Here is a 20,260-nt window from a genome sequence, read left to right on the forward strand (position 1 = left end):
GCAATACCAAAAAAAAAAAAAAAAACAAAAAAACAAAGGCTGGTGCCTTCCCCGACCATCAATCTCTCTTTGGGTACTTACCTTCTTGGACCCATCACTGCCTTGGATTCCAGGTCACGACAGTGTGTCCAAAAAAAAAAAAAAAAAAAAAAAAACCAGAAAGCCAATGCACAGACTTGAGGAGGAATCAGAGGGCTTTCCTCACCATGAAAGACGCCCCAAGTGGGAGCGTCTCTTGGATTCTGAGAACACGTACGTGCTGCGTGTTTACTGTTAAGCCTCAAACAACGTCTTTCAGAGTCTGGGCCTCTCAACAAATAATAATAAAGGCTGTAACATACTTGCGGTCAAGGGTGGCCCTCCCCAAGCCCAGACAGGTGAACTGGACCAATGCCCAGCCTCTCTCGGGCTCGGTGCCAACAGCGATCACGTCCCCAGCCTTTTCCTGGCAGCCCCTGAGCCCTGGGCAGGGTGCCAGCCCCCTATGGCAGAAGCCACACCCACACCGGGTCACTTAGCTCTCTAGACTTGCCTGCAAAAGGGGCACTCACATCTGCCGCCTTCCAGGATAGACAGGAAATGAGAGAAAGTCTGAAGTGGCTTGCACTGGGCCAGCTCTCAGGAAGCACTTAACAATCTGGGTCTTGGCTCTGCGGTGTTGGGGAAGAAGAGGTGGAAGAGGTGTTGGGTCTTCGGGGTTCTCTTGAAGGCTTGAGTGTGAAAGAGTAGAATTGATGAATGAGAACAAATGATAAATGTCGGCTAAAAATAAATCCACCAGTGCCAGGCGTGGTGGCACACACCTGTAATCCTAGCACTTGGGAGGCTGAGGCAGGAGGGTTGCTGTGTTTGAGGCCATCTGGTCTACATAGTCCATGGTTACCTAGATCTACAAAACTAAAACAAAACAAAACAAAATTAAAAAATACCAGTTCACTGATGAGGTTGAGTGGTCAGGGTGCTGTCACGAGGGATCCTCAAGGGGATTAGTGCCTGGCAGAATTCTCCTTGTGTCCCTCGCTTTCAGAGTCATGATTTAGTTTATATTAATAATGATGGCAGCTGCCATTTAGCGGGTGGTACCTGCTCTGCACACTACGCTGGCCGTAAGGCCTGGCCATTCTTGGAGCCAACCTCGTTCTCTCCCCATGTCAGCCCCCCAGGTGGTGATTCCTGTTTTAGAGCAGGGCAGGGGGTTTGAGGCTCAGAGAGGGTGTGCGACTTGCCAAGGCCACAGTGATAGAAGCGTAGAGCGGGCAGCTGAGGGATGCGCTGGGGTCTCTCTGTCCAGTTCTGTTGCACGGTGCTCCCTTGTTTGCCACGTTGCCAGTGTTGCCCGTGGAAGGCATGGTGTGCACAATGGCTCTTTAGACGGCGCTCGGGTCTCTCTGTCTCTGTACGGCATGTGCTGCCCCCCCCGCCCCCGGTGCTGTTTGTCTGCAGGTGGAAGTGCCAGGGCACCTGTGCCCGGTGAGATTGGCAGCACTGAGCCCCCTAGGAGAGCAGCGGGGCTGCTGCGTGCTGCCCTCCCATCTCAAGCCCACGTCCCAGCCTGCACTGTGGCTGCCACTGTTTTCCTCCAGGTATGGCGTGGCGGTGCAGGACTTCGCGGGCAGCTGGAGGAGCGGGTTGGCTTTCCTGGCTGTGATCAAGGCCATCGACCCCAGCCTGGTGGACATGAAGCAGGCCCTGGAGGAGTCTCCGCAGGAAAACCTGGAGAGGGCTTTCCGAGTGGCACACGATGCCCTGCACATCCCCAGGCTCCTGGAGCCAGAAGGTGCGGTGATTTCCTCCTTACTGTCTTCCCTTTTAATCTTTCGCTGCAGATCTACTAGCTGCTGTCCCAAGTTGGGAAATGCAGAAAAATCTAGTGAAGAAATTTTTGTTTTCTGTATCCTGAAATGTTTCTGTTGCATTTAGTTATATCTTTTAATTTAACATATAAGTGTCTTGCGTACTGGTATAATGTCCTTATTATATATTATCCTTGGTGCATAGTAGTCCCTCTGATAGGCTTACTGAAATTTACCCAGCTCTTCCATTCCTGCTGGCCATTGAGGTTGTATAAGGACCAATCACTTTTACCCTGGCACAGTGGCACATTCCTATAATCCGAGCTAGGTAGGAGGCTGAGACAGGAGGATCACTATTCAAGGCTATCCTGGGCATCTTAGTGAGACCCTGTCTCAAAATAAAAAAGGGCTGGGGATGTAGCTCTGTGGTACACTTTGATCCCGAGTCCCATCAGGGTAGGATGAGGCAGGGAATGATCGCTTTTGTAAGCACAATGCAGTGGACATCTTGCTGCAGCTCAGATTATTCCCTCACGGACCGGTGAGAGAGACAGAATCCGTCTTTAAGAGGCTGCACCTTCTGCGTGAGCTTGGCATACGTGGGGCTCCCTGCAGCAGCATGTGAGGTGTCAGTGCACCAGTGGAAGGGGCGCAGTTCCTCTGTTCTTCAGCCAGCTGGGAGACGCCAGTCACTTGCTTCACCCTCTCTGAGCCTAAATTCCCTCAAGTGGGAAAGAAAAAGAAAAAACCCTAAATGCTGTATGAGCTCCTTCCCTGCCAGGCGTCCCCTGGAAAAATGGTGTCTGTGTGTTCTGCTAACGCCTCTCTCTCTCTCCACAGACATCATGGTTGACGTGCCGGACGAGCAGTCCATCGTGACTTACGTGGCGCAGTTCCTAGAACGTTTCCCCGAGCTGGAAGCCGTACGTTTGCTTTCCTTGCCTCTCGTTCAGAAAGCGTACCTTTCCATGGCTGCTCACCAGACACAGTGGGCTTGGGTTCTGTCTGTCTTTGCGGCCAGCAGTGACAACTCCAAATTGATCTAGAGTTCCTTGCCTTGCCACATTTTGATTTCCAAATTACCCTGGGTATATATTCAGCGGGAAGGTGGGTTGGAAAGTGAGATGACCACATCCCACACAAATCTCTTCCCATATCACACTTTGTTCATATAACAGCTCATTCTCAGGAACTCATAGAGGCCCCATGACGACTATATCATTTCCAAGGGTGCCACCCCCCAGTGACCCTTGCACCAGGCTCGAGCCTTTAGGTGGCCCCCACATTTCACTCCCTACTTCAGGCACCAAGCCCTTGCAGAACAAACCACAGCTGACCCGTGGCAGAGAACATAGCCGCTTCCCAAATGAGCACCCAGAGGCAGCGCTGATCGTTCTGGTTTTATCAGGACTTGATCAGAGCTGTGCGGCAGTTTTATCTGGTTGCATTTCTCTGGTTTCACTTGCTTTGAGGATCAGGTCAGTCTGCCGTCTCTACCAGTGCATTAGAAGCCAGGCCTGCAGCACCTGCAAGATCATTCTTTGCTTTTCAGCCCTGCTCAGTGTGGGACCATTAGCCAATGGCAAGATTTGATTCTGTGTTTGCAGCCTTTGTGGCCTCAGTCTCTCACACCAGCCCAGCGGCATTTGGCTGCTTTTGCCCTGTCTGAGGTGGATTAATTCGCCCTGGTCCACAGTGGCAGTGGCTCATGGGGCGAAATAGCTGAGCATTCTGTCCACTGAAGAAGGCTGCATCTTCTCTAGAGTCTAATGCTTTGAGATTTTTTTTCACCCGCCCTCCCTTCCCCTCCCCTCTCTCTTTCTTGTTCACTGCTGGATCGAACCCAGGGCCTCATACATTGCACAAGTGTTCAACATGCTATATCTTTTCATCTGCAGTGCTTTCAAAGCGTAGTGTTTTATGTGTGTATTTACCTGCCATTTTCACATTTCAGCAGGAACAGAACTGTTCTGTGACCGTTCACATCTTTACCAGCACACTTTGCTTTAGTTTTAAAGTGGCGTTTCTGTTCTGAGAGGGGAAGTCGACTATCCTTAAAGGTTGGCCTTCCTCTTTCATGTCGCCATGTGTTTCTCTGCAGGAAGAGTTCATGGATCCAGATAAAGAAGTTCCCATCGAGTCCACCTTTGTCCGCATCCGAGAAACTCCTCCTGAGCAGGAGAGCAAGGTCCTCCTCCTGACGCAGAATGGGGAGCGAACCTACACCGTGAACCATGAAACCAGCCACCCGCCCCCTGCCAAAGTCTTCGTCTGCGACCGGCCCGAGGGCGCACAGGGCCCGGGCCCTGCTGGCCTGCCCAGCAGCGGGCTGTCAGACAGCTCTGCTGAGTTTGTGTACCAGATCATCGACCAGGTCCTTCAGACCGGTGCCACCAGTGAGCCTGCTCCCGAAGCCTCCGTCTTGTCCATCAGGAGGGACAGCCGCAGGCCCAGCTTGCCGCCCACCAAGAAAACCGTCCACTTTGAAGATGGCACCTACAAGGACCCCTCCGGCAGCCAGGAGCCTTTCTACAGCCCAGACTTCCACTTTGAAGGGAGCCCCAGGCCTGCGAGGGAGCTGCTGAAGCAGGGCTGGCGTGCCTCGGTGGAGGACGACACGGAGGAAGGGAAGCCGGAAGAAGCAGCCTCACTGATCCCAGAGGCCGCCTCCAGTGAGGTCCCTGGCACCTATGAATTAGTGAGTCCTGTGCAGCCACCCCAGGATTCTTCCTCCTTTAATGGAGCCTTAGAGGGTCCCGCCAGCCGCGGGGAAGAAAGTCCTACTCTTCTGCCCCCTGGGGTAAATACTGTCCTGGCCAACTCCATGGAGATCAAAGTTAAGCTGCAGACTGCAGAACCGCTGGGGAACGAAGACTGTCTGGAAGGTGTCCCATCGCACGCTGCGAAGTTCATCAGCGATGTGTTAGACTTTGCTTCTTATAGCCAAGGTGAGGCTCCTTCTGGCGAACATGCAGCTGGGGAGGACGGGGAGGCGGCCTCTGGGAACTGTGTCCAGGAGCCACGAGTGGGGTGTGACAGACACGAGCCCCCCACAGGCTCTGGACAAGAATCTCCAAGCTATTCTTCATCCCTGAAAGAGACACCTGTGGATAGAAAGCCAGCGACACTTGTGTGTGAAAAGGCCAAGAGAAAGTCCCCCCGGCATCGCAGTGAGGACGAGGAGGAAGCCAGCGGCCCCCCAGGGCTTGCTGAAGAATTGTCCTGCAGCTCCCTGAGGACCAGCATCAGCTTAGAGACCCTGGGCAGTCCCAGTGAGGAAGGCCTGGATTTCAAGCCCTCACCTCCCCTCTCCAAGATTTCTGTCATTCCCCACGACCTCTTCTATTTCCCACACTACGAGGTGCCCCTTGCTGCAGTTTTAGAGGTGTATTCGGAAGGCACAGAGGACGTGAGGGACAAGGACTGTCTGCCTGACCTGGACCCTGGAGAGGATGCCGAAGGCTCCTGGAGCAGGTGCAGCTTCTCAGCCCTGGGTGAGGATCTCCCCAGAGCCAGCAGCCAGGAGCTGTCTCCCGACAGGCTCATCACAGTGGCCACGCCAGCCTCAGAAGCCGCTCCCCCAGCCCTGCATGAGAACCAGCAGCCAGGGGAGACCAAAGGCAGCGAGCCTGCAGAGAGCCATCAGGTACTGCTCGGGGTTCGGAGCCCCTGGGACCTGCTGGAGGGTCTGCTTTTCTGAAGCTCAACCTCTCCACAAGGTTGGGGTGCGGAGCATCCCCCACAGTGCCCATGGTGCAGTTCAGAGAGGCCCTTCTGGGTGGCCCAGGCAGGGGCAGGGTTGGCACCTGAGAGGGAGCCCCCCTGAAACTTTGCACCCTGGACTCCTTGCTGGACTTAACCCAGTCGTGGCCCCATTCAGTGTAGTGGGAGGGTCACGTGAGATCGAGGGTGAGGGTCTCCAGCGGCAGGAACAGGGATCCTTTGGAACCAGCAGTGGTAGCCAGTATCTAGCACACATCAGTGAGCACTTGTGCTCATCTCCTGCGGCCGCTGGGGAGATGGGAGCGCCCAGCTTGGCCTCCAGCCGTGACTCTTCAAAGCCTTTGACACATGGGGCACCGACCTTTGGCACCTGGCGTGTAAAGGTGAAGGGGCAGCGCTCACTCTTGAGCTTGAGCAGCCGGACACAGACCTGTCGGCCACTGCTGGCCTCGCGTCACTGGGCCCAGCAGCTCCGGAGCAAGCAGGGAGCAGGTGTGAAGGACCCGGCCCGATTCCCAAAGGCAGTGGGTGGAGGCAGCAAATTGAGGGAAGGGAGGTGGCCCCTGTGGCTGCCTTGGGAATAGAGCTCCCCGCTTCAACCTTGAGGTCCAGGAAGATCCCAGGCCACACTGGCTGTGCCCTGCCGGGTAGGGTGCAGACGGAGCCAGCCCGGAAGGAGAGTACGGCCCCTGCGCCTCGGTGCAGCCTAGTGGACAGTAGTGTGTGCAGGATCGCCAGGAAGATTTCCCCTGCGCCACTCAGCGCTCCAGACGCCGAGTGCCCAGGAGCCGCAGGACGAGAGAGGGGCCCCAGTCACAGAGGTGGAGCCCTGCAAAGGGGGATGGGGGCTGCTGGGAGATAGCACCCCAACCCAGAAAACTGGGGGTGAGGGGAGTGTGGAGCTGTGTGGGGAGTTCTGCGTGGAGACCGGTCCACTGGTGGAGGTGTGACCAGCAGTCCCAGATGGCTTGGGCCCCCTCACGCATCCCTTCTCTCTAACCCAGCCCAGCCCTTCTACAGCCCAGAAAGCCTGCAACAGAGTCTCATGTGACCGCTCCTCTGCCTCTGTCTCCAGGATCGAGCCCAAGCTCCCTAGCGTGACCTTTGAGACTCTTCCCTCTCCAGCCTGGCCTCCCTCGCTCAGGCCTCCTCCTGGCTCCCAGATACCCGACTCTGGCTTTGGTCCGGGTGCCCCCACCTTTCAAAGCCCTGCACAAAGGGCACCTCCTCCCAGGATCCCTCCAAGCTCTGTCCAGGGAGGACTGTGGCTCAGTACCCAAGTACACCTCCTTGGGTGAGCTTACTGGGTCTGCACAGGGTTTGCTTTTCTCTCCCAGGAGGAAGTGGACATTTGTGGAGTAATCTGTGGACGCTAGACACCAGGATGGCCCCTGGCGGTGCCTGCAGCCCCTTGCCCTGCAGTGCTTCCTGCGGAGTGTGTAAAAGGCCCACCAGGGTTAGAAATGGCCTCTCAGTAGGTCAGGCCTTAATATCCCCAAGCTGGGCTGCGGGGACAACTGGGGAGGTGCTCTGCATCATTATGGCCCAAGAAACTCTTGGAGGACTAAAAGCGGGGTGCAGAGTGGATGGTGCATTGCATTCCTGCTGTGCTGGCACAGGGGCGGGGTTGTGGCAGCCCTGGGTTGGAATCTTGGCGGTCAGGAGAGATCCCACCCTGCACTGGTCTCGCTGGTGCCACCCCACCTCCTGCACCTGGCCCGCCTCCCCCAGGTCCAAGGGCAGGGCTCACTGACCTACTGCCTCTGATGTACCCATCTGCAGCTTGCCTCCCTCCTTTAAGAAAAAAATAAAAAACATGTTTCTAAGCCAAGGGCACCAGAAAATGACGTTTATCTTCTAGTGTTTTTTTTTTTTTTTTTTTTTAAAGTCCTCAGCCAGGTGTGGTGGCACCTGCCTTTGTAATCCCAGCATGCTGAGAGGCTGAGGGAGGAGGGTTCCAAGTTTGAGCCCAGCATGGGCACCTTAGTAACTTCACAAGACCCTGTCTCAAAAAACAAAAAGGGCTGGGATGTAGCTCAGTGTGACGCCCCCGAGTGCAATCTTCAATGGAGATAGCCCCACAATTCTCGCGCTTCTGGGTGTCACTGGGTTGTCGCCGGTGGTTTCCATGTGTCTGGTGTGACCGTGGTCGGAGAATCCTCTTCACTGACTAAACGCTAGGGATTCGGCCCTATGACCAAAGTGTCTCCCCCAAACCGTGCACTGCTTGTGTGTGTGCCTGTCCATGTTCACGGGGACTCCTGGCTGCGGGGACTCGTTCTGCCTGAGCAGATGCTGGCTGTGCAAGGAATCGGCCGCTCTTGCCTGTAAAGGATGTCCTCATTGTGACTTCCTGTGCTCCCGTGGAAGAGGTTGACAACTGTCGTACCCACTTAATAGACAAGGAAAGCGAGGCTGAGAGAGAGAAAGGCGGTCACTCCGGGCCAAGGAACTGACTCAGCCAGGATGTAAAACCAGAGCTTCCTAACTCCAAAACCTGTATTTTCCTTCCACCGGTTTGTAGCCTTTAACTTGGACTTGAAGAGCAGGAGCTGGGGTGGCTCCCCTCCTGGCAGGCTTTGCGGGCAGGGGATCCTTGGAGGCAGAGTTGGAGGCTGTACGTGGGTCTCAGTGGAGCACCCTAGGCAGTGTCACCTACTCTGGCAGAAAATTCAGCTTGTCTTTGCCTGTTTTGTCTTTCAGTCCCAAGAATTCCCAGACTCAGAGAACGCAGCAAACTCATTAGAAGAAAAGGTAATGGAAGAATCAACCAGCAGTAAAAAAAAGGAGAAAAGAAAACATGTGGACCATGTAGACAATTCCTTATACAGAGCACCCGGGATGGTTCAGTCCTCCGATGACATAGGAGACGTGGACGACTACGCGGTCCCTTCCAGGTATTTTAGTGATGTCTTCCCACCCTAGAGGTGGAGCCAGAGTCACTCTGACCTCATTCCATTTGGAGTTTCTGATGAGACGAGGTACAGGGGCGGGGTGGGACAGGGTGGGGGATACAGAGTCACACAAAACCCTCACTCTCTGCACCCGGGCGCCCTCACCCCAGCCTCGTGGTTACCAGCCTGCTCATGAGGGGCAGAGCTGGAGGTCTGTGGGCCTCAGAGTTGAAACTCGCAGTGAGCAGCTGTGTGGCTGAGCCTCGGGAGGAGGACAGAAGCAGCGCCTGCCAGGAGAGCTGCCCACGCCGAGTCCTTGGGGATGCAGAGGCTCCCTGGCCCCCCAGGTGTCATGTTCTCTAACTGAAAAGCGCCCTTTGGAGGGCGGAGGGCGCCTCACTCTTCTCTGCCCCTTTTTTGCAGCAAGCTCTCTTTTTGTGTTATGCGCTAATTAATATGAGACTTGTGGTAGGTTTGAATCCCCACCTTGGATCTTTCAGCCTTGGTCCCAGAGCCCAAGAGGCCACAGAGTGGACCTTGAGGAAGCAAGGCCTCTCTGCCAGGGTTCCCCTGTGGGCAGCAAAACAGGTCCTGATGCTTCCACCTCCACCAGCACCATTAGCTTTCCACAGTCGGTGGGGTGGGAAAGATGATCCATTTTACAGAAGAGGAAAACTGACCCGAGCTGTGAGTCCTTGGCTGGCATTGCCAACTAACTGGCCAGGAAGGATGCTAGCCCAGGCCATGTTGGCCTCCATCCTGGGTTTCCAGAGCAGTGGCACATTCCACATCAGCCTCAAAGATTTGGTGTGGAAATTAGCGTCCTCGTGTGTGAGAAGAAGAGCTGGTGCACCCCGGGGCTAGACAAGCAGAGAGCAGACTCGTGAACAGGAAGGCCTCCGGGACAGGGACAGGGAGTGAGGGTCGGTCTGTCTCTGTATCCAGTTTAGTGTTTGCAAGCGCATTCCTGCGCAGTGCGCACATTGCGCGAAGGCTGTCATTTCTGTCCCTGAGTCTGAAGTTGGCACTTGTCTGAATCCGTATGTGGAAGAGTTGGGTTAGGGGGAACCGTACATCTGAACCTCCAGGAGCTCTAGGTGGCACCAATTCAAAACATGTCTTTGTTTTTCAGGACTAGTCACAGTGACTCCAGCATTTACATTCGACGTCATAGTAATAGATCTTTGGAGTCGGTTAGTATGTGAATTTCTTCCTCCATTCAGCCCCTGCTAATCAATTCCTTTGCATCCTTCCTCCTCCCTACCTAGAGCTTTGAAATTACTGAGGTGCAACAACTATACTTTGGGATAGAAGACAAACACATTGAAACTTTGTCGTTAATCACAATTCAATTGGATGTCCGATTAGGGATGTAAATAAAGTGATGATTTTAAAGTCCAAAGGCCTCTTTGTTATAAGAATGCATCCAAGAACCCTCCCTTAACCCTCCCCTCCATGCCCCAGCACACATATCCAGAAGAATCACATAGGGTAGGGGCACCACATAGAGCATCCTCTAGACATTTGCAAGCCCCTAGTCCCAGATGTGCCTGGCCCCGCATCACACCCGCATAACGGGGTTATAGAAGGTGGGTGGCCCCTCTGGTCACCAGTTGGGGGTGGGTGGAGGAATGGCTGTTGTTTAATTTTGGGAAGTATGTGTTTACAGTGTCAAGAAAAGCATGGCATGCTCTCGGCTTTGTGTGTTAAAAATCATCTTATTTTCTGTTTCAGAGATTTCATCTTTACTAATTGGGTGGCGGGGTTTTGTTTATAAATTTCACTGTAGGACCATATTAGCTTTGTTCAGTTGAGGAATGCAGCAGATCTGGATGAAAGAAGAAACCGAATGTTAACCAGGTCGGTAGCTTTGTTCTGCTTGAAGTTGTGTGGGGTTTCAACACTTTGTAACATAGCCTACCTTCTGGAAGTGATTGTTTTTCACCTGTGCTTTGTTGATCACGGTTTTAATACCTTGGGAGAATACAGGGAAATACCTGTTCTTAAGAGAACGAATAGAAATCCAATGTGGTGGGAGGGGAAAGTGGGTATTAACTAGCATTGGCTGGTAGAGCACAGTTCAGAAGATGAGTCCGTGTGTAGATGGATCTGGCTGTGAGCCCTCAGCTGCATGTAAATAGAGCAGTGGCAGGAGAGAGTTACCCAAGGTCCAGCCAGGCCACAGAGGGAGGGTCTTGTGATGCCGGGTATGTCCTAGGATCTGGTAGCACCTGACAACCGTGTCCATTCTGTCGCCACTGCAGGTACAATACTCAGAAGCTCATTGAGCTGATTTTACAGTTTTATGGCATCAGAGCAGACATGAAGAGGGAATGCAAACATGCCGGGATGTCTATGAAAGTATTTCCTACTGCTGAGTGAGACGGGCTAGTCTGGTGCTGGCTTGCTATAAAACAGCCCATTTAGAACATGGAAAACCAGGAAAATTTCTCAGATTCTGAGATGTCCCCATCCCACTTAAAGTCATGGAATTGCTTAATTTTATTGCCTTTTTCCCTCCGTGGATGTTGATTGGCTGGGAAGGATTCGGATCACTGGAATTGGAAACTTCTGTCGGAATTTTGCATAACCCATAAGTGTATGGGCCTTAGAATGCACTCCTTTGGCTCCTAAAAGAGAAAGCAAAATTTAAGCTTTCCTTCCCAGCCTCTAATGGCAGTACTAATTCCACTGAGATGTCAGTCAAGCTGAACATAAGAAAATAATACTTTTCGCTCTTATGAGATAGAGACATTGAAAGTAGACACTGCAAAATTGACAAATGTAGATGTGTTTTCTACATCGGGTATTTGTCATTTTTGAAACAAAGAAAAAACACGCATATTTTACTTTTTTTCTGTAGACAGTTTTAAGAAAGAGAAATTCTGCTGATCAGCTGTTACCAGCACAGGAATCATTTGATTCGTAGATGGCACAGATGTTTAAGCCAGCCCACCCTTCACCTGCTAGGGGATAGCTCGAGTGATGCAGTTTTAGCTTCTCCTCATCTCCACCCCAGACTCAGAAGCGGCCCTAGGGCTCAGACGCCCAAGCTTCCCTCCCCCAGCCAGCCCTCTCCCAGCAGCCTCAGGCCTTACCCTTGTGCTGTGCTCCTCGGCACCTTTCTGCCAGCTACCTGCTGTCCACCAGGTGAAAGCAAACTGTTGTTTTAAGCCCTGCCTCTGGTGAAGTAAAAGAAAGATACACTTAACCAAAATCAGAGGTCATAGTTCCCTGAAAGGCAGTATTCCAAAGCCAAAAACAAAACTTGGAGGTATCTTTCTGTATTTATTTCTGAGGGCTGTTTTGAAATTATCTGTCATCAGGCCACTCTCTGTTCCTGTAGATGGCTTACGAAGTCCCCTCCCTGACTTACGAATAACTGGGAGCAGTCAGCCTGTGACTCCTCACTGGTATAAAGTCCTGGAGACCTGGGTCGTGTGCCAGCTCTGTCACAAAGTAATTGTGTGGCCTGGCGCAAGTCATAGTGCCATGAGCTTAAGTTTGCCTGTCTGTGACATGGGGCTGACAGCTCCTGTGTGACGCCATACAGATAAACTGGGTATATGTGAAAGCGCTGCGGCTCACCTGGGTGGCTGACCCCTTCCTTGGGCCCATGCACACACAATGCCAGGCCTCCCTGGACATGTCAGGGGCCCTCCCCTGTCCTGGCAGAGGGTGAGGGTGGAGTACAGGCTGCCACTTTGTACCGCACCGAGTATGGCTGTCTTGGTTACTTTTCTCATTGCTGAAACAAAATACCCAATACCCACAGGTTAAAGGAGAAAGATTTATTTCAGCTCACAGTTCATACAGGTTTCAGTCCATAGTCCTGGCTGGCTCCACAGCAGGGTGGTATGGCAGAAGGGCCTTATAGAGGAGAAACAGTCCATTGCAGGGCAGGCAGGCAGGCAGCAGCAGCAGCAGCAGGCTACCTTTTATCCCCTCAGGCTACCCACCTTTGGAATGGTGCCACCCACACCTATAGTGGGCCTTCCCATTGTCCACACCCAGAACTATGCTAAACCAATCAGTGGACTAATTTAGTAATCACACACCCATAATCCCAGTGTCACACACCCTAGATCCAGCCACCTCCAAAAAGCCCCACCTATGACCATATGAGGTTTTGGGGGAACATCTGTATACAAACTATAGCAGTGGCCCACTCTCCTGGGGACCCCCGCAAGTAACTGCCATCCTATCTTTCCTCCTGTAGGAAGCCCAGCAGCTCTGGAGAAGCTGAGTCCCTGGGGACCCAGAGCCCACAGAGCGACTCCCTGACGCAGCTGGTCCAGCAGCCGGACATGATGTATTTTATCCTCTTCCTCTGGCTCCTGGTCTACTGTCTGCTGCTCTTCCCACAGCTGGATGTCACCAGGCTCTGATGCGTGTATCTGCAGAATAAAAAAGACAGGACCCCGACCAGGAGTGGGGTCTCTTCAGTTCATTTTAATTTTGGTTCAGGATCGGGCCACTTCTGCAGAGAGTGGAAGACCTCCTAGGAGATGTAGGCCCCTACGCTGTTTTGTTCTTTCTTGTATTTCCTCTTCCTTCCATAAGCCCCAAGAGCATGCTTTCCTCTCTAGCTATGTGCTCAGAACTCAGGTTTGTGGCTGAATCTTTAGGTGGGTTTTTCCTGTGTGCCTTGCTTAGTTAGATGGTAAGCATCGATACTCGTAGCCAAAACCTGGGGCATAGCTCGTGGACTTGCAGATTTTTAAGGAAGGTCCTGGATGAACTTGTGCTAAGGACCTCTCAGATGAGGGTCCGTTTGGTGAGAAAGCACCGGTGCCTCAGGCTGAGTCCCCACCGGGACGAAAACTGCCTTATTTTCCTCCAGGTGGGGGTGTTTGTGTGTACAAGGACAAGGGGTCCACAGCCCTGTTGCAGTCTGGTAAAACCTAGCAGCATAAAGCCCACGGCTCCCAGCAAGCACATTTAGGAAAGGAGCATCCAGCAGAGAGAGCAAAGGCTTTGTTGCTAGCCACAGCACCTTCGCTTTTGGGGAAGGGTGGCTGGGGCAGGGAGATGCATTTTTAATTTGCTTTTGCATTGATTGGATCGAGGTAGAGCTGTGATTTGCAAACCTTCTCTACTCAAGGGACGCTGCTGTCAAATGAAACCTGAGATGGGCCAGTCTAGACGATGCATTAAAAGCAGAAGTCTGGCTGGCTGGGGCCGGTCCTGAGACACCACTCCTCTCCCATTTTGCGGAGCTCCTGTGCAGAACCTCAAGGTCCCGCAGGGCCCTGCAAAAGGCCTGAGCAGCAGCAGAAGGAGCGAGGCTGAGAATGAGCCCCCACCGAAGCCAGAGCCAGCGGGGGTCCTGCAGGCTGGCGCTCAAGAGAGCTTTGTGCACAGCAGCCCCGGGGTGCCCCAAGCACCCGCCAGCATCCTTTGCTTTAGTCCCGATGGGTTTCTTGAAAAGGCTTTCTGGGCAGACCAAAGGCATCTCTCCCGCCTTCCCATCTTCCTGCTGAGACTCAGGTCAGTGAAGACTGTGTGTTCCTCCCTGCTCTTCCCTCAGCTGCATGGATTAGGCACCCTGTGACATTGTACACTTGTTAGGAAGGGCCTCAGGGATCATCTTGTCCAGTCAAACCCAGGGTGGCAAAGCGGGCTGACCAAGGTCACAGTGACTTCCACTAGCACCCAAGCCACCTGATGCCTGGTCCAGAGCTGCCATGTTCAAAGGGAGACTTTTATCCCACCCGTAAATGTCCCCCGAAGTGATAAATTACCTAGATAAAACATCCTCATTCAAACACAACCAGTGTCTTTTGGACCATCTATCATTGTTTTGCTCTCGTACTTTTTCCACAAGGAAGTTTCCTTTACCTTCAAGCCTATGCCCTGCTCTTTCTGAAATATTCTTGGCAGGAAAGGAAAGAATTCCTTCCTGGCAAGCCGATTTCAGACAGTGGGTTTCAAGCATACAGGCTTCCAGCATGACTAAAACAATCTACATAGCACATCTGAGTCTGCGACAGCCAGAATCTGACCTTTAAGCCATCCGATTGTAGTCTGCCTCCCCTCCCTGAGAGAATTGCATCCTTCCAAGGAGAAAGCTATTGAGAGCTTGGAGTGATTCTCGAAGGCCAGGAGCTGCATAGAAAATGAGCTAATTAATGAGCTCCCTGGTATCATCAAAAGCTCAAAGGTACAGATAATAAAGATTATGTGATATTTTATAGCCCTGTGCACCATGCAGTCCTTGCCCAAATTAGATGCCCAGGAAGAGCTGACCCAAGTCTGAATCATTTCACTTTAGGGATCTAGACCTTGTTCAGAGAAATCTCTGCAGACTTCTTCTCTCACCTATTACAACTTGTGATGTTCTTTAAAACAGCTGCTGGCAAGATGCCTGATAGGCATTTGGTTCCAGTTGGCAGTAAACTGGCTTTTTTGAAAGAAAAAAAAAATCTCATTTGAATATAGGCTTATATGGAAGTTGAATATAGGGGGCTGCTGGAAAAACCAGTCAATTGCTTTTTTTTTTTTTTTTTTAAAGAAAAACTACTGTAAACCCAGCATGGTGGCCTACACCTGTAATCCCAGCACTTGGGAGGCTGGGGTGGGAGGATTGTGAGTTCAGGGCCAGCCGGGGCTACATAATTAGACTGTTTTGAAAATAAACCAAAATTAATAAATACTGTAAGGTTTTTAGTGAGAACTAATAGTCCCCCAAGTCTCACTCCCACTTTCATCATTTTCAGCTGTTCCTTCTGATACTTACATTTGCATTTCTACATCACATGCTCATGCTTTATTTTTTAATTAGCTTAGAAGCATCTACTGGCTGGCTAATCCCATAAGGGAGGTTTCACCCCCACATTTGGGATGTCTGTCCCTATTCATTGCTGACACTGCCTTGGGCCTATTAGCCCCCTTCACTCCTGTCTTTTCATAGCAAAATGTCCCCTTAATTTGTGATCTCTTCCTCTCTCTTTCCCTCTCTCCTCTCCTCTCCCTCCCTCAACATGTTCTTTAGTAGCCTAAGAAGGTGAATATGGGAAGGAAATACCGTGATTACATGACTGAAAATGTCTTTGCTCTGCCCTTACCCCCGTGCGGCTGAGCATAGACCGGCAGGTGCCAAGCAACATGCCCCTGTGGTTGCTGAGCTTGCTGATGCCCTTCTGATTCCCGCGGCTTGGGTGTTTGCCTCCTCCCTGGGAACATTTAAGATCCCTTTACTCTCGGTGTTCTCCACTGTGGTGATGGTGTCCTGTCCTGCAGCTGTACCTTGTGGGGGGCCCTCGTGGGAAGCTTCTTAATTTTCTTGTTACCTTCTTCCATTCTGGACCACCCACTTTTTTATTTCTCATCTCATTTTTAATCTGCTTTGGGGAATATTTTTTCTGTGTTGTCTTCCCCGTATGCAGGTTTTATCCAGTTGTTCCTTTCTGGAGCTTTCCTTTGATGTTCAATGGTTTTGTTTCATAGCGTCCTGTTCTTGATTCAGGGGTGCAGCTCTTACCCCTGCAGAGGTTAATGGGAGTGTTTGGGGAAGTTCTTTGCTGCATCTGCTCCTGCCTTGTTTCCCCTAAGCCTCCTTTCTGTTGATTGGTCTCAGTTTCTGTCTTTCCTGTATGCTTTCCTCCAGAGGCTAGTGATGCTGTGGGCCTGTTTGTTTGTGATGTATCAAAAAGCTGTGTGTCACCACACAGGTGTAGGTCACCCGTACGTAGGTCACCAGGTGGTCTGGACTCAGAGAGAACCCTACCTGTCAGTACTTGCACACCTTTTCTTTGAGGCTTATTCCATGTCTTCAGAGAGCTCCCCAGTGCTCTCTGCCTGGGAAAGGGAGACACACACCAGGCTCCTCTTAGCCTATGCAGTACAGTTTGAAAAAAGGTTCCCTCTAGGCAGAAGCCACTCATGAACACTTGGCTTGACTGCTGGAGGGTGCCTTTTGCCTGTTTCTCTGGGCATCTGCAGTCCTAGGTAGGGCAAAGCTCGAGGAGCAGCACAAAGGCTAGATTTTCACTCTCACTTGCTGCCTTGGCTAGATACCTTGTGCAGTGCATGGACCCTGGGGCTGTACTCAGAGACCGAGTCCACCTGCCCAGTGTTGTCTGTGGAGCAGGCAGCCTCACCACCAGCCAGCATCTGGTCTCTCGTCAAGCTGCCCCCGCCTTTGCTATGTCTGGTAACCCCAGTCGGAGCTTTTCGTTCTGCATGGGAGAGGAACAGCGCAGTCGCTGGCTGCATCGGGGCAGGAGGCTGAGAGTCAACAGATGCCTTGTCTTCAGCCTGGGCCCCACCCTCCCTTGGATGCCACAGCGCCCCCTGTGGTATCAGGGTCCCTCCCCGTGCACTCCGCCATCAGCTTTGCTCCTGCCGTACATGCTTGGGGTCTGTTGCTGCTGTTGCCTTCTATCCCTGTGTCTTCATGGCTGTGTAACTTTTATTCCTTTGTTCTTCTTTCCATGGTGTTTCTTGGTAGAATAAATGAGGCCAGGTACCATCTTGTTCCATGAATCCTTCGAATGTTCTTGCTGGTGAATTTGGGGCTCGCCGCTCTGCTGACTTGTTTGTGAACCTGTCCAGCACATTTGTGCTGTTGAGCTGGGATGTGTCCAGCGCTTTTGCATAACGCTGCACCCAGTGCAGGAGACGTTACCTAGTGCGAGTCAGCTCTGCTTGGAGGCCAGGATCAAGTGGTTCTTTCTTCTTCCTACCGCCTGGTTTTGCCTCTCACCACCCCTAGTAAATGAGCCTGCAGCAGCCCCTCTATTTAGGAAGCAGGTGGCCCTTACTGGTGTTGGGCAGCAAACAGGGAGGCTGTCTGTGGGTTGGGGTTTGGATCTCATAGAAGATTCCCTTATAGAAGTTTGTGTCTTGCCATAATTGGGGATTACAGGTTGTCAGGGGCTGCTGGGCCACACCTGACCTTTATGGGGAGGTGTGTGCCCGCTAGGGCTGGGGACCAGGAAGGATATCCCCGCTGTCCTATGAACAGCCCCCTGCCCTGCCCCCAGGCACGCACTTCTCCATCCCCAGCTTCAGCATAGCGCCCCAGCCCTCTTCCCCATGCAGCAGTGCCCTGCTCTTTTCAAAATGGCAGAAGGCTGAGAAGACAAGCATTCAGGGCTGCCCGCACAGAGACCTCCATAAGTCATAGGTTGTTCCAGCAGCCACAGAGGTCATGTGAGGGTCTGGCACCTTCCCCAAGAGATGAGGAGGCTGAGGTGGGAGGATCCCTTGAGCTCCTGAGTTGGAGACCAGTCTGGGCAACATAGCAAAACCCCGATCTCGAAAAAAGGACAAAGACAGTGAGAAACCAAAGCTGAGAAAGCGGAAACGCCTCATCACCCTGCTAGCTAGTAACTTTGGAATGGTCAACTCCATTCCCGGTCTATTTTCTACAAAACTCCAGCCTTCATCCAGCCTCTTTATCAGGCACTTGGGACATTGTGGACCTCGTCTCCCTCAGAAATGAGGGTACTGGCTTAGAAAAGCTGTCCCGTGAGTGTCCGCAGAAGCCATGGCTTTCTCAGTGAGGAAGTGCGCTCTTCCTGTGGGTATGTTGTTGGCATGCCATCGGATGGCCTGGACTCTTTCACACAAGCTCAGTTTTCCCTCCATCCCTAGGAGAGTTGTGAGACCTGGCCTCGCTTTCCTTCCTGCGTGGAGACGCCCTTCCTGGGGTCTGCCACAGGACCCACCTGGCCACGTGTGTGGTGCTCCGGCCCCATGTCTAGGAAGTGGGCTGTGCTAGAGCTTCAGCTTTGCTGCAGAGCCTTCTCAGAGCCTTTTCTGTGACATCTTTGCCAGGAATCGAGCCCCACATCTCGCAGGCCCAGACATGTTGTCTGTCTTCTCCAGCATTGCATCATCGCTGCTGACATGGTGTTTGGGGACCATGGAACATCTCGGGCCTGCAGCCGCCATCTGCTGCTGCCTTTGCATAGCAGCTGGTGAAGGGGCCGCTCTCCTGAGAAGGGCAGGACCTGGGCAAAAGCTGAGGGGCAGTGCTGCTGTTACTGTCTCGTTTAGTTGCCACAAAGCTTTCCCCTTGTTAGCCAGTGCAACAGAGCCAGGCGTGATCATGGGACACCTTTGCCACTTGGGAGCTGGCTGGACCTTTCATCAGGCATTCCTCAAGGGATGAGAGCCAGCAGCTCGAGGAGGTGAGCCCACTGCCTGAGGGTCGTGGGCTTCGCCTGAGTTCCGTGTTGGCTCTCCCGTTGCCATCCACAAGGATGCCTGTGCCCCAAGCCTCCACAAGAGCACTCAGCCCTCTGCACTTCGATGGGTACACGCCCCACAGTGACCTTGGCCTTGTCGTTTCTCACTCCTTGTGTGCAGGAGAGGGCTTGCGGTGAGCTGGGTCAGGTAGGGGCACGGCCCTGGAAACCCGGAGCTCCTGGTTCTCAGAGACTTGGTGAGGTTAGCAGAGCTCCTGAGCTAACTCTTCCAGGGTTGCCAGACCCTGCAGTGCCAGGAGGACAGACTTGGTTGTGTCTGGCGCTTTGTTCTGAGAACCTTGATGAAAACCTATCAGGCAAGCAGTTCTTCCCAGCCAGGGCTGGACCAGCAACATGCCAGGAACCATTCTTGCCTGTGGGAAATAGACAACCAGTGTTTTGTGCTCTTGACCAAGACTTACTAAATATACACAAGACTCACAGTCCGTGGCTCCTGTCCCACTGCTAACTTGTTTGAAGTCCCGACACTCAGATGTGACATCTAACAGCGTCCGGCAGAGTGCTCCATAAATGAGCCCTTTTATTTGTTTTTTAACCAGTCCCTCCCCTCTTCCTTGGGAGGTACTATGGGATGGAGAAACAGGGCAGGTGTGAGAGTCCCAGCTCTGTCACCTGACATCCAGGTGATCTTGGGCAGATTAACCTCACTGAGCTTGACAATGAGGACCCTCAGCCCTTATTTGTCCATTGAGCAACACCTGCCTTATGAGCTTACTGTGAAGTTGTAGGCTGCTTAGTAGCCTCGTGTTGTGCATTTCCCTCCTCTCCAAGCACGGAATATACCTCCTTTCCCCACGTTGCCCTTACCATGGCTTCTGCCAGCCTCTGTCATGTACCACCTTTTTGCCAATTGCCGTGTCTCCACCGGAACACTTCTTGCAAGAGGAAGTTGAAGTCACTGTATGCACTCATGAACTCACTTGACCCTTACAACAATCTTCTGGGAGGAAATAAAAGCCCGACACTGAAAGATAACAAGGCCATAGCCTAGAACTAGTAAGTGGCAGAACCTGGAATATAGGCCTTATTTCCTGATGTTGATTTCCTTCTAAACTTAACCACTTAGAAAATGAAGTGATACCCTAGGAGCATCTGATTCTTGGTGACCTTGGGCTAGTTGGAGACTTACGAGTTGGGGTCCCTGCTGGGAAGGAGGCAAAGGTCATGAGTAACATTGCATCCCCTTCTTTGCATCCTTCTCCCATCCGTCTCCCTCTTCCCAGCCTGTGCACACTGACTCCCATCCCCATATCAAAACTGCTTGGCTTTCTCCTTCTTGAGCACATGAAACCCATGTTTTAGTCTAGAGTTGCAGAATTGCAACCATGTTTCTGCCTCTAAAAAGCCTTTCACAATAAAATCTCATTATCTAGCATCACATGCAGTTCTTCACTGATTTCAACTAACTATACATCCTGCGCCTGTCCGGTCCTCTCTCCACCTTCAAGACAGTGGGAAATGAGGCTTTCTTCTCAAAGCAAGGCTTGAGAAGAGCATGTTTATCGGGGCAGCCGGAGAGCATGAATTAGAGGCGTAAGTCGTAATTGGTTGGTCTCTTGGTTGGGATTCCTTATTTTTCTTCAAGTTGAAAAATTAGGACTTTAGCACTGTTTCCAAAAAACTATAGGAGAAA

The 20,260-nt window shown here is 52.2% G+C and overlaps 1 protein-coding gene across 5 annotated transcripts in view; it reads left to right on the top strand.

Annotated features, from left to right (window-relative positions):
• Clmn (calmin (calponin-like, transmembrane)) overlaps positions 1-14,908 on the top strand; it is a 77,299-nt gene extending 62,391 nt beyond the window's left edge. Inside the window, exons 7-14 of one of the 5 annotated variants that reach the window (XM_005390382.2) lie at positions 1,584-1,777; positions 2,634-2,716; positions 3,895-5,439; positions 8,220-8,413; positions 9,543-9,603; positions 10,200-10,270; positions 10,675-10,771; positions 12,634-14,908. In XM_005390382.2, coding sequence (XP_005390439.1) covers positions 1,584-1,777; positions 2,634-2,716; positions 3,895-5,439; positions 8,220-8,413; positions 9,543-9,603; positions 10,200-10,270; positions 10,675-10,771; positions 12,634-12,798 — 2,410 coding nt within the window. In that variant the 3' untranslated portion in view covers positions 12,799-14,908. Of the gene's footprint in view, positions 1-1,583; positions 1,778-2,633; positions 2,717-3,894; positions 5,440-6,853; positions 6,952-8,219; positions 8,414-9,542; positions 9,604-9,678; positions 9,813-10,144; positions 10,271-10,674; positions 10,772-12,629 lie in introns of those variants that run through there. The other 4 variants (XM_005390383.2, XM_013517199.1, XR_261944.2 and 1 more) reach the window with 4 other exon arrangements.
• Positions 14,909-20,260: the final 5,352 nt, after the last annotated feature.

The sequence above is a fragment of the Chinchilla lanigera genome, unplaced genomic scaffold (genome assembly GCF_000276665.1).
Source record: "Chinchilla lanigera isolate Chin_1 unplaced genomic scaffold, ChiLan1.0 scaffold00037, whole genome shotgun sequence".
Classification (NCBI taxonomy): domain Eukaryota; kingdom Metazoa; phylum Chordata; class Mammalia; order Rodentia; family Chinchillidae; genus Chinchilla; species Chinchilla lanigera.